This window comes from Cyprinus carpio, chromosome A10 (genome assembly GCF_018340385.1).
Source record: "Cyprinus carpio isolate SPL01 chromosome A10, ASM1834038v1, whole genome shotgun sequence".
NCBI classification, from domain to species: domain Eukaryota; kingdom Metazoa; phylum Chordata; class Actinopteri; order Cypriniformes; family Cyprinidae; genus Cyprinus; species Cyprinus carpio.
In genome coordinates this window covers 1-12,500 of record NC_056581.1, presented here as the reverse complement: position 1 = coordinate 12,500, position 12,500 = coordinate 1, and the positions used below count along the sequence as shown (strand labels likewise).

At 40.2% G+C, this 12,500-nt stretch overlaps 1 protein-coding gene across 1 annotated transcript in view; it reads left to right on the top strand.

Moving 5' to 3' along the window:
* The window catches only part of LOC109097258 (mitogen-activated protein kinase kinase kinase 1-like), a 56,671-nt gene extending 44,239 nt beyond the window's left edge, over positions 1-12,432 (top strand). Inside the window, exons 11-20 of the mRNA XM_042764573.1 lie at positions 241-388; positions 888-971; positions 1,175-1,367; positions 3,328-4,564; positions 4,972-5,124; positions 5,510-5,672; positions 5,997-6,128; positions 6,253-6,395; positions 9,526-9,657; positions 11,059-12,432. Coding sequence (XP_042620507.1) covers positions 241-388; positions 888-971; positions 1,175-1,367; positions 3,328-4,564; positions 4,972-5,124; positions 5,510-5,672; positions 5,997-6,128; positions 6,253-6,395; positions 9,526-9,657; positions 11,059-11,208 — 2,535 coding nt within the window. The 3' untranslated portion in view covers positions 11,209-12,432. The remainder of the gene's footprint in view (positions 1-240; positions 389-887; positions 972-1,174; positions 1,368-3,327; positions 4,565-4,971; positions 5,125-5,509; positions 5,673-5,996; positions 6,129-6,252; positions 6,396-9,525; positions 9,658-11,058) is intronic.
* The last annotated feature ends 68 nt before the right edge of the window (positions 12,433-12,500 follow it).

Below are 12,500 nucleotides of genomic sequence, written 5' to 3'. Positions count from 1 at the left end.
ACTCACACACTCTCACTGTCACACTCACACACTCTCTCTCTCTCTCTCACACACACATTAAAGCTTCTCTTTTGTTGACAACAGCTAATTTATTTCAGCTAATCGTGCAGCCCTCTTCGGGTCATGAGGCTACACCAGCTGAACTTATTGTAGACATGAGAATCCACAACACGAGCCACAGTCCTGATTTTGGTATGTTTGTGCTTGTGTGGATCTGTATTAAGAGTTTGTTTGTTTCAGAAAACCCTGCGAGCGATGCTGGTCTACACTCCCTGTCACTCGGCGTCAGAGCGGACGCGATTACAGCAGCTGCTGCGGCCTGTGGTGGACACCATCCTGCTCAAGTGTGCAGATGCTAACAGGTACTCGCTTAAGAACAGCTCTGACTGTGGCTTGAGAAACCAATTCATCAGAACCCATCTGAACACAGTCAGAAGTGCTGATATGCATCAAATCATATCTAGGCTCTGAAGTTAACGGGCTGTCGCCACCTAGTGGTCAGGCGCTGTAACAGACAGATAAATAATACAGGCTGGTGTTTGTTGAAGTGTTAATATTAGGATTTTATTTAAGTTATCAGTTTGAAATCTAAATGGACACTATTTGCTCCACTGCACCTTCCTGGCCTTATTGTAAATTATATAAAGGTGTGTGTTATTTTAAAGTAAAAAATGGTTGTCTTTATAATCTTTCATTGTTGTTTGCTCAAAAACATTTTTCAGTGGGCATCACTACAACCTAATATTTTTCAGTTCTGCTTTTCATTGTCCAGTCAGTACTTGATGGATGATTTTTTTTTGTTTTTTTGGAATATTCAGAAAACATTGTTGAGATTGTTTTTTTGTGTTTAGTGTTTTTGTTATTTTTTTTTGTTCTTATTCTCATAGTTGAGCTGTTCGTCTGTACTTTTCTGGTGTTGTGGAGATGTCAAATGGGGGAGCTCGCTGTGGGAAGAGAAATCCTCAAAGCAGGTACAAAATATAGCTGTGACAGTTGAGTGTACTGTATAATGTGACCCACGCTCCACACTTTCTCTTTTTGGTGTTTTCAGTATGAACACACCAATCACAATATATTACAAGGTGGCATAGAATAGTGCACAAGTACGCAAATTGGGATGCACCTATTTGTTTGCTTTTCGATAAAGACGTTTTCATCTCTGATTGTCCATCAGGCTCTATTGGTATTGGTGGAGTTGACTATGTCCTGAACTGTATCTTGGGCTCTAAAACGGAGGCCAGTAACTGGCAAGCACTGCTGGGGCGGCTGTGTCTGATCGACAGGCTCTTACTGGAGTTTCCTGCTGAATTCTACCCTCATATCGTGTCTGGAGGAGACTGTGACCAGGCCCAAAACGTTGTGGAGAGGTACAGAAATGCATCCTAATCTTACTGTGCTTCTATTCTTTATTTTATATGAACCATTTTAAAGACGTGTCATTTTTGCAACCCTGTTAACCATTTTTATGGGACACTGATATATTTTCAACTGATAAAATGTATGTGAGCATAAAAAGGAAATCAAATTTGTGCAGTTGTAAAAAAAAAAGAAAAAAAAATGCAGGATTGTAGATTTATCTCTAGTCTTGCATGGCCTGACTGACTGATGGCATGATTTCTGGACTCAGCAGCTTTCATTGGCCAACATGTAAAGCAACAAATCACTGTAAATGTTGTTCAGCGTCTTGTTTAGGGATGTGGAAATGTAAGGTTGAGGTTGCTACAATAATGCAACCGATAAATAGGGGTGCACGATAAATATCGGCTGATAATTAATGCGCATCTCGTCAGTAAAGCCGATTCTGGTAAATTCCATCAGGTGTGTGATTGCACAGAGCAGCTGTTACTACACAGAGCCGTTGTTAACTGACAAGCTGCACAAATCCACGTTCATTATCAGCATCTACACAGATCCGTTGTCATTTTACAAGTTTTTCGTGTACTCGTAGTTTATCTGTGTTTATGTTGGACTCATTGTATTTAGTGGAATATGCTTTACTGACGAGATTATCAGCCTACTGATAAATCATTCATTCAAGAACGTCGTCTTCAGTCATCAAGAGTCTATGCCGTGAACTTCACATACTTCTGAAAGTCCAGCATTTGTAGTTGATCCTAATAAGCAATCATTGTCACTAGGGATGTCCGAGCCATTAAATATTGAGTATCTGCCGATACAGAGTCCCGATCAGATACTTGTGTATTCCTAGTGTTTGATGCACAATTAAATTACATTAAAGATATTCAAATCTATCCAATGTTTATGCAGAGAGTAAAAGCTATATATATTAAAAACAGTCCATATAGGTTGGATTATATATATATAGCTTGCTCTCTATGTATGTATTTGCACATACTATATTAAGAGATTTGTGGAATATAGAACCAATGATATAAACTTGTATATTAATAAGAAGAAGAATTGCAACATGAAGGGAAATAAGTGGAGATATGGTTAGAAAACATTAAGCTCGCAGTGTCAGAATGGCACTCTGTCAGTCAAATCTGAAGCAAGATGCAGCTCATAGTAACGTGTAATAACAACGACGTCTCAGATAGTCTGACAGCAGATAAAAGTAAGCAGTAAATAAATGAGTGATGGTTTCAAAAGTTGTATTATATACACTGAACATTGAAGCTCAAATGCATTTCTTCTTTTGGTTTTTATGGTGGCTGAACACACACTTGTTCGTGTTTTTTACTAATTGTGGTTGGCAAATCTACTGGAAGGTGCAAAATGCAGCCTACTGCATGACAGCTGACGTAAAATAGGGATCGGGTTTAAGAGAGCCGATACCGATCAGTTAACAAAATGCTTGATCGGCACCGATCCTTGAGATAATTGTCACAGTTGTAAACATTACAGCTTTCTTGTTCCATGAGGCGGTTTGGCATCATGACAGCTTTGTTTCTCGTCAAAGAAAGCCCCACTGAATGTCTTTTTTAAATCCTGTAGAATTCAACCATTCAGATGACGACTTTCCAGTCGTGTTTCCCATTTTGTGTGTCTTATGCAACAGACATTCAGCCCACGGTCAGTCAAACTGAATCGGGAGTTTAAGAATCATGATCAAAACTAATTGGGAAATCTCTAGTGATGCCCATCACTCAATAAGATTGATCGCTAGACTGGTATCTGTTCGCTTTTTATGTAGTATTTGGCAGTAATAATCATCATGTCTTAACAGGGTTGCAAGCAAAACACAGGACACAACACAATATTCAGTTTTTGATCATTAAAACGAATTAAAAATGTAAAGGGAAGCCAGTTTGCACCGTCTTTGTACAAAGTGCTTTACTGTATTGTTTTATTATATTTACTTTGAAGGTACCAGAAGCTGCTGCCTCTTCTGAGTTTCGCGCTGCAGTCCATCGATAACTCTCACTCCATGGTGGGTAAACTCTCTCGCCGGGTCTTCCTGAGCGCCGCTCGTATGGTAGCGCGTGTGCCTCATGTCTTCGTTAAGCTCCTGGACATGCTCAACATCACCAGCTCCACTCACTACGCCCGCATGCGCCGGCGTCTCCTGGCCATCGCAGAGGAGATGGACATCCTGGACGCCATCCACCTGGGACTAGACGACCTACAGACAGTGCACAGTTCACACTCCAGCGCTTTCCTCGGACCCGCAGCCCCCCATAACTCCCCGTGTGCCACCGAAAGAAGCTCTCCCACCCCTGATCTACAGCAGCCCACCGCCAAGGTGGCGCTTTCAGGTCAAGCCAGTTCTGCTCCTGTGGACGATATAACCGAGAGACTCTCAAACGTCGTCACAAGCCCTGCTGAGTTTCCAAAGCCCCCCGTTCAACCCCGAAACAGACCCGTGAGTCAGTGTTTGAACTCCCCGTCATCTGGTCAACCCCCAAGCCTTCCTTCTCTGTCCATGGCCAACGCCTCAGCCTTCCCTCCAGAAAACCCCAAAGCCCTGCCACAGAGTTTTATGCCCAACAAGCTCACCCAGTCCTCACTGAGTACTCAGCACAAGAAGGGATTAAATGGAGGCGTCTGTGGCAGTAAGGAGCTGGAGAAGCTGCCTTCTCCTGTGTTTACCCAAGCTCTGCCACTGCCCTCGAGTCAGATCCACCGGCCCAGACCCACTCGCCCCTCTCCCGCTGCCCCATCTGACGGAGCTAAAGCTTTAAACCCAGGGTCGAAGAGCAACATGAAACTGGACCTTCAGGAGGTCAGGTCCGGCGGATCCGCTCTCATCCCCAGCGAGGACTCGGTCTTCACTCCAGTGGAGGAGAAGCTTCCCGGTCTGGACGCCTCGGCCGATCTCAGCTCCAGCATGGAGGACCTGTTGGAAACCTCCATCCCCGCGGCGGACAGCACGGTCACCTTCCAGTCCGAAGTGGCGGTGCTGTCACCAGAGCAGGCCAACACAAACAACGACGCGTACAGCGAAGACGTGACCCAGAACCAGAAGTGCAAGGAGAAGATGGAAGCTGAGGAAGAGGAGGCGCTCTCTGTGGTAATGGCCATGTCCGAGTCGCAAGACGCCCTGCCTGTCATCCCGCAGTTACAGGTGGAGAAAGAAGAGGACGTGATCATTATTCAGGTGGATGTAAGTGCATGACTTATATAGTACACTTTGCCCAAAAATGAGGCTGAATCATTTATACACTGTTGGAAAAAAGGTGCAAAAACTCACCCTTTAAGTGTATAAAACAACTTGTCACTGGGTCAGTGCCCTTAAAAGGACAACATTGTATCTTCTCTTCCTGTAAAAAGGACCTGTGAACCCTTTACTGGTAAATAAGGTACAAACATGTCCCTTTTAGGGTAACAAGCTGTCGTAGCTCTTAAAGGTAGAGGTTTGATGCCACTGTATTTAGGTTTTAAACGTTGGACAAATCATTCAGTTTTAATGCAAGTTGTAAAGTCTTATGCAAGCACTGCTTGTGTATCATTTTAAGATCAAACAGTGTATTTGGCTTCATTTTTTTTTCCCATTTTGCTTTTAATGGTCAGACGCCAGAGACTCTGCCTGGTCATACCAAAGCAAAGCAGCCATACAGGGAGGGCAAGGAATGGCTCAAAGGTCAGCAGATTGGCCTGGGTGCCTTCTCGTCATGTTACCAGGCTCAGGATGTGGGCACTGGCACTCTGATGGCTGTCAAACAGGTGAGAATATCTGACACACACCACACAGCACTTCATGTGAGAGTTTCACCATGGATTTGTGATCTATTGCATCCTCACCGTTACTGATCAATCCTACCTTAGCAGATTTCAATGTCTAGCATTTTCTCAGACTAGTCTTTGCACTTTCCTAACATGTTTAATGAGGATCTTTGTGTGCTAGTTCTAAATGCAAATACACAAAAATGATCCAAAACTGCTTTGAGACGATGTTGTCTGGTCCCTTATAACGACAGTGACACAAGGTATATGCACAGGCACTAAATATAGGCACAAAGGGGGCAGAATGGGATTTGTTTTTGGCAGTATTGAATGAACATACTATATGCAGACATAATGCTTGATTGTGATTTGTTTTATTCTTCAGGTGACGTATGTGAGGAACACCTCCTCAGAGCAGGAAGAGGTGGTGGAGGCACTACGAGAGGAGATCCGCATGATGGGTCTCCTCAACCACCCCAACATCATCCGGATGCTCGGGGCAACCTGTGAGAAGAACAACTACAACCTGTTTGTGGAGTGGATGGCAGGTTGGTTGTCCGCAAAACATGCCACTTTTAAACCAAGCAGCTTTCTTTTGGTCATGGTGGTGCATTTGCATGACTAACTTTTGCTAAATCTGTCCTCGCACAAATTCCCAGTTGGCTGGATTTCGCCTGCTAAAATGACAGAACAATGGCAAACGTGATCGCACCTTAAAAGCAGTAGTTATGTTGGGATCTCACAGCGTATTAATACTTTACCAAGAGCTCTTTTTGGCTAATTTCCTCTTTGCAAGCAACACTTTTCAGTCACTGTTTTCCCCGATTTTGTCCTGGTCCATAAAAGTCATACTTGGGCTCCTGTTTTCTTAGGTGGCTCTGTGTCTCATCTCTTAAATAAGTATGGTGCCTTTAAGGAGGGTGTGATCATCAACTACACCGAACAGCTCCTGCGAGGTCTCTCCTACCTCCACGAGAACCAGATCATCCACCGTGACATCAAAGGTAAGCTTCTGGAGCACAGCTAAGGGAAACACTGCTGCTGTCTTTCTACTGGCAGCTCTCTACATTGGCAGTATGTCACTAGGTGCATGTTCCCATATTCACAGTCATCTTATAACCTGTGCAGGTGCCAATCTACTAATAGACAGCACGGGCCAGAGGTTGCGGATAGCTGATTTTGGGGCAGCGGCACGGCTGGCTTCGAAAGGCACCGGTGCGGGGGAGTTTCAGGGTCAGCTCCTGGGAACCATTGCCTTCATGGCTCCTGAGGTAAACATTTGAGCCTCTTCACTACAGTCAAGGGTTTAAACGTTGCATGTGTGGTTTAGTGTTGTAGAAAGTCACACACATAATATTAAAGCTAAGTTTCACAACTTGCATTCAAATGGGACACAGTATGTTGCTTTGGCAAAGATTCTGTCAATATGCAGCTATTACAGCCAAATTATAGATCCATCTGGTGTTAAACTCACGTTGCTTGAATCTATTTAAACTACTTAAAAGAAGTTAGCCTGCTCAGACCGTGCTCAAAGCTCTGGTGGCTTGGTTGGAAAATGAGAGACTGAGAGAAAGAGAGACCTTCCCAGACAAAAGAAAGCTTGTTCATTCTGAAGAGGTTCAGTAATGAATGCGCTGCCGGGGAGGCAGGGCCAGCTGAACTGCTTCCTAATTAAACAGAGTTGGGGCACACAATAACAACAAGGAATTAAGGGGTCGGCCAATTGTGGCTGCCTTAAAAGAACTGCCGTTTACTTTCTTTTCATGTTACTCAGAGATCTAAATCCACTTTGTCCTGTTTTCCCGACTGGCCACGTAACCCTAAACACCAGACTTGACCAGGGTTTTGTGGAAGGACATTGACATTTAAATGTCCAGAGCATAGAGAGAGTTATGACTTCTGAATACCTGGTGTGGAGAAATAAAACATTTGAATTGGCTCGGTTCATCATTTGAATTGCCGGCTGATGTCTTCTGTTATTTGTTTTGTTTGGGTCTCTTAATTTAAATGTACTGTCAGTAAGTCAGTTCTTTAGCTGGTTAACCCTTGTGCGACCTTTTGGGCATTTTTGTCCTTTTCAGTTATTTTATTTTTTTTATTTTTTTTATAATAATTTTTCCTGTGTTATTGGCAACTGCATAAATTTTGGCACAGGCGTGTATTTTTATTGGAATTTTACTATTTTACTTCCATTTCCTTTAATAAATCTGTTTTGCACTAGGTACACACAATTTTTCCTTTCAGGACCTTAAGGACAAAAATGTCCCCATTGAAACCCATTAAAACTGCTATTTTTAATCGCAGTGCCATTTAACTGTAAAATTATGAAATTTTTGTTAATAGGCTTTCATTCTGCTTTAAAATTATTATTATTATTTTTTTTTTTTTTTTTTTTTTTTAGATGTTGCAAGTTTTTTCAGTTTTTTCATGTTTGGCATATAATGGATTTATTCCTGTTTTCTGCTTCTGCATATTATAGAGCCAATTAGATAAATAATGTCTTTGCATAAAAAAAAAAAAATGCATAAAAAAAAATTGTGTGTGTTATGGCTTTATTTCATTTATATGTGTATATATATATGTATGTATATGGTAAAGCCGGTTCCGTGATTAGCGGTAAATGTCTGTCACCTGTTTTCAAACGGGAGCGGCAGTTAATACACAGAGCCGTAGTTCACTGACAAGCTACGCAAATATTCTGTTTCATAATTTAGATTAAGCGCATTCGATTATGAACACGATATTGCGTAGCTTGTCAGTGAAATATGGCTCTGTGTATGAACTCCCGGTGCATTTGAAAACAGGTGACGGATATTTACCGCTAATCACGGAACCAGCTTTACTGATGAGACACGCATGACAAATGCATGCGATTAATCGTGCAGCCCTAGTGTGTGTGTTGTAAAATTTGAGAGAGAAAAACTCTAATCACAAATCACTGCAAATCACAAATCCAACCACTGGGTGCACCAGTGGAGTTTTGCTGGCGTCCAATGGGGAAAATTTGGTACTGCGCCCAAACAAAATCTTACTGAAAGCTCATTTTTTGAGATATCAACCTCAAATTTGGAGCACAACTTTTAGATTTATGGCTTTGATTTTCTAGCATGATGAAAAAATCTAAATACGCACATCCAAAAAAAGTCTTGACCAGGTGCAAGATCAAAGGGTAAATCAAAAAATAGAAAAAAAGTCTGCACACTGTTATGCTCCCTTTATTCAAAACACACCTGTGTTTGCCTGACGAAGGTCTTTGACCTAAACGTTGCTATTTTTAACTTTTTGAATAAAGGGATCATAACAGTGTGCAGATCTTTTTTTCTATTTTTTGATTTTCTAGCAGTCATTGAGTTTCATAAAATATATATTTTATATAAAATATTGTTTATAAATTATTTTTATAAACTTAAACCTCTATAACTTTTCTTTTGGTTTCACTTTTTAAAGTTTTTTTTAAACTTGACTCTGTGCTCCCAAGTTTCAAATGTTTATGACAGTTTTTTGACATGGACATTTTTGTCCACTACAGACCTATGTGTAACTTTTTTTAATTGACGCACAAGGGTTAAAGCAGTTACAGAATACTGTGTATATTGTATATAGCCAGTGCGCTCAAAATGTGGCCCGCAAACCATTGTCCTGCCTAAATACGAGGGAGGTAACTAGGATGTAACTAAGTTCTCGGTAAAAAAATCGAACCATACCATTCTCCACCTACGGTTCACACGCATGGGAGGCATCTTTATATCATATACTATCATCAGCGTGCAAATATTGAGTGCTCTTTCAAGACTTGTGCATGAATGGACAAATTCACACAAAAATGATGTCATCATGCCTGTCTTGGTGTGTATCATAGTAGAATGTACAGTATCAGTGTACTGGATCCGTGCATTGTCTAAAAGTGACAGGTGTAATTTAATTCAAACAGCAAAAGACAAAGAAATCACTTTAATAAGGATTCCACTTAAATTTATAGTCAAATATGCAATATTATTTTACATTTGATTACTTTATTCAATTTCTGTACCTAAAAATTAATGTTAGACCTACCTAAAAAAAAAAGTGAAAAGCACTGTTTATTTTATTATTTGTTTGTGCTGTTGCTTGTAGTTAGATTATTTGTTCTTATTTTCTTTATAGTCCTTTTTCCCTAAAATAGCACAAACCGAATCTGTGACTCTAAAACCGCCGTACAAACCGAACCATGAGTAATTTGAACCGTTACACTTATACTTAACACCTATTCTTATAAAAATCCACCTGCTGCTTCATGTCATTTGCGTTAGAATTTATTTAATGTTCTTAATTGTTTTTCTTGCAGCTATATATCATGGTCTCTGTGTTTGTACAGATGTCTCAAGATAGTGATGATGCTCTGTGTCATTTGTGTGAGTGCAGGTGCTGCGAGGGCAGCAGTACGGCCGCAGCTGTGATGTGTGGAGTGTGGGCTGTGCTATTATAGAGATGTCGTGTGCGAAGCCGCCCTGGAACGCCGAGAAACACTCCAACCATCTGGCACTCATTTTCAAGGTTAGGATAGAACTGTGTATGTGCATGTTTTATGATCGGAAAACTATGTAATTCACCTCATAGAATCAGGTCTCCGCAGTTTCTTAAGTCTTAAATTCAGTCAATGAACTCTAAGGTAGGGCTGCACAATATATGTGACCCTGGGTTATATTTATAGCAATAGCCAAAAATACATTGTATGGGTCAAAAGTAAAGATCATGTTTCATAAAGATATTTTGTAAATTTCCTACCGTTAATATATCAAAACTTCATTTTTGATTAGTAATATGCACTGATAAGAACTTCATTTGTACAACTTCAAAAGTGATTTTCTCAATATTTAGATTTTTTGCACCCTCAGATTCCAGATTTTCAAATAGTTGTATCTCAGACAAATATTGTCATCAATGGAAGGCTTATTTTTTCAGCTTTCAGAAGGTTTGGTTATATAAATTTTTATTTTTTGAAATTTATGATTTTGTTTTGTTTTGTGGTGTAGGGTAATGTAATGATATGATTATTGTGTTTTTGATGTGCAGGTCACGATATGTATATTGCAATGGTTTATGATCAAGGTTATTTTTGTAAGTGAAACCTAAAACTAATACAAAAATGACATTTTTAGTAAACTGAAATAAAATATAAAATAAAACTAACAACAGTTATTGAAAAACTAACTAAAATAATTATGAAAAAAATAATTATAATTATAATAAAATACATAACACAGCCAACATATGTTGGTTATATATTTTTTTAAGTATATTTTAATACAATTGACCATGATTTTAGAAAAAATATATAATGTATTGAATATCGCATTATTTAGCATGCTGTCACATTTTTCTTCAGTATCGCTTAGCCTTACTCTAAGGCCATAAAAAGTCTTAAATAGTATAACGTCTATATTATTTTAAGAGCTCTTAAATTTAGGAATTGAAAAGCAGGAATCATCATACTGCCTTATGTACTTACAACAATAACACTGATGAATAACATGTGAACACATATGTTATAGATGCTGGAAGATTGCATATCCTATCTCCCTCATCTTTTCAAACGTCATTTCAAAATAAGAGTCCCGGTGTATTTTGAGCTTATTTATAAGTAAAACTTATTATGCATGAAATCTTTTTTTCTAGTTATTATTGGTATTTTGAAGACATCTGGAATTTAATTCAGTGTCTCTCTGTGCCGACCGTCAGTATGTAGATTTTTCAGACGTCAGCACAAAAATCAGTTTAATGCCTTTCTTTAAACACATTATTATCATATCAGCAAAACCCACTATCAACCTCTAATTAAAAACAGAAGATGAGGCGTTTTTCTCCAGCCCTAACATGTGTGTATATTTGAACTCCGGCCTGTGTTTAGACGTGTACAGACTAACCCATCTCTCTCATCCCCGTCTCCTCTCCCAGATCGCCAGCGCTACCACAGCGCCCACCGTCCCGCCCCAGCTGTCTCCAGGCCTGCGGGACGTCACCCTGCGCTGCCTGGAGCTCCAGCCCTCCGACCGGCCGGCCTCCAGAGAGCTGCTGAAGCATCCCATCTTCCGGCACAGCTGGTAGAGCCGGCGCGGCGCCGCGAGACGTCAGACTACTGAAGGCCGCGTCCGGCCTGTGCTCATACTGCTGTCCTGTGTTCCTAGTGCCAGTTCTTCTGTCTCTCTCTTGCCTGAACAATCAAAACACAGTCACTGAACAGAGCCCTGAATGCTGTAGCCCCAACACCTGATGCAAAAACACGCTCGCACATGGATAAAAGTGCCATTTCTGTTTTTACGTTAAGACCTCTGCTCTGTTTACTCTCTGAAATCAGGTGGTCTTTAGTAATAGAGAGGCTGAGATCTGAACACACTTGCTGCATGTCGGCCCTCACGCTTTGTTTTACACCATGAATGTGGTTTGGTGAAAGACAAATCTTTGCTAGTTGAACTAGCACACCGCTGAATGTGAATGCTTATGATGCCCGTATGGTTCGCTTTTCATTTCTGAATGGAGATCATGTGTATAAATATCTGGTTTTACTTGTTTTAGCTCAATGGGTGTAATTGGGAAAGCTATGCCCCAATTTCAGACTGTGAGATGTGTATATATAATTCTTATTGTACTTGTTGGAAAGTCTCACTGGAACATCATTTCTGATCTCCAACTCCATTTCAGTTTGTATGTTGTGATTTGACTCATGATTCAGTTGGAATTACTCAGCCATGTTTTTGGTGCTGTTCTGTTCACATTCACGAAAATCCGACAGGCGTTTTGTAAACGATCAAGCTTCCTAAAGGAGTGTCCAGCTCCTGAATATTTCCTCATGTGTTCTTTACGCTTTTGCGAGCGTACATGCTGTTGAACCTTTCAGTGCTCTTAAGCATTGTTTTCCCAAAAACAGTTAACGTTATGCATGTTCTGAAGACGTGTCCGGTGTATGAACTGTAGCTCTTCGAGTCTTGTTGCTGTTTAGGTTAAAAGGTTTTTTTGAAAGATTTTAACAGAATATATCGATGACCTTATTTGGACTCCCTTCACACAAATCTCAGAGTTTTAAACGTGACGATTTCAAAACTATTTTTAATAGTAACGTTATTTAATTGGAAAATTCTACTACTTTGTGGAATTGAGTTCTGATGTAAATATGAATTTTGGTAGCTAAATGTATTTTACTTGACTCCTGCAATGTTTTTTTGTTTTGTTTTTAAACCACACTTCTCATCATAAATATGTATTTCGTTCTTGCATTTGGGTGTATTTTCTTTTTCTCTTTTTCTGTGCCTTTATAAAAGCTTTAAAGTTATGCACTCTGTCTTTTTATATACTGGAAAGGTGTCTGTTTCAGTCAGCTTCATAAAATCTAATCAGTATTA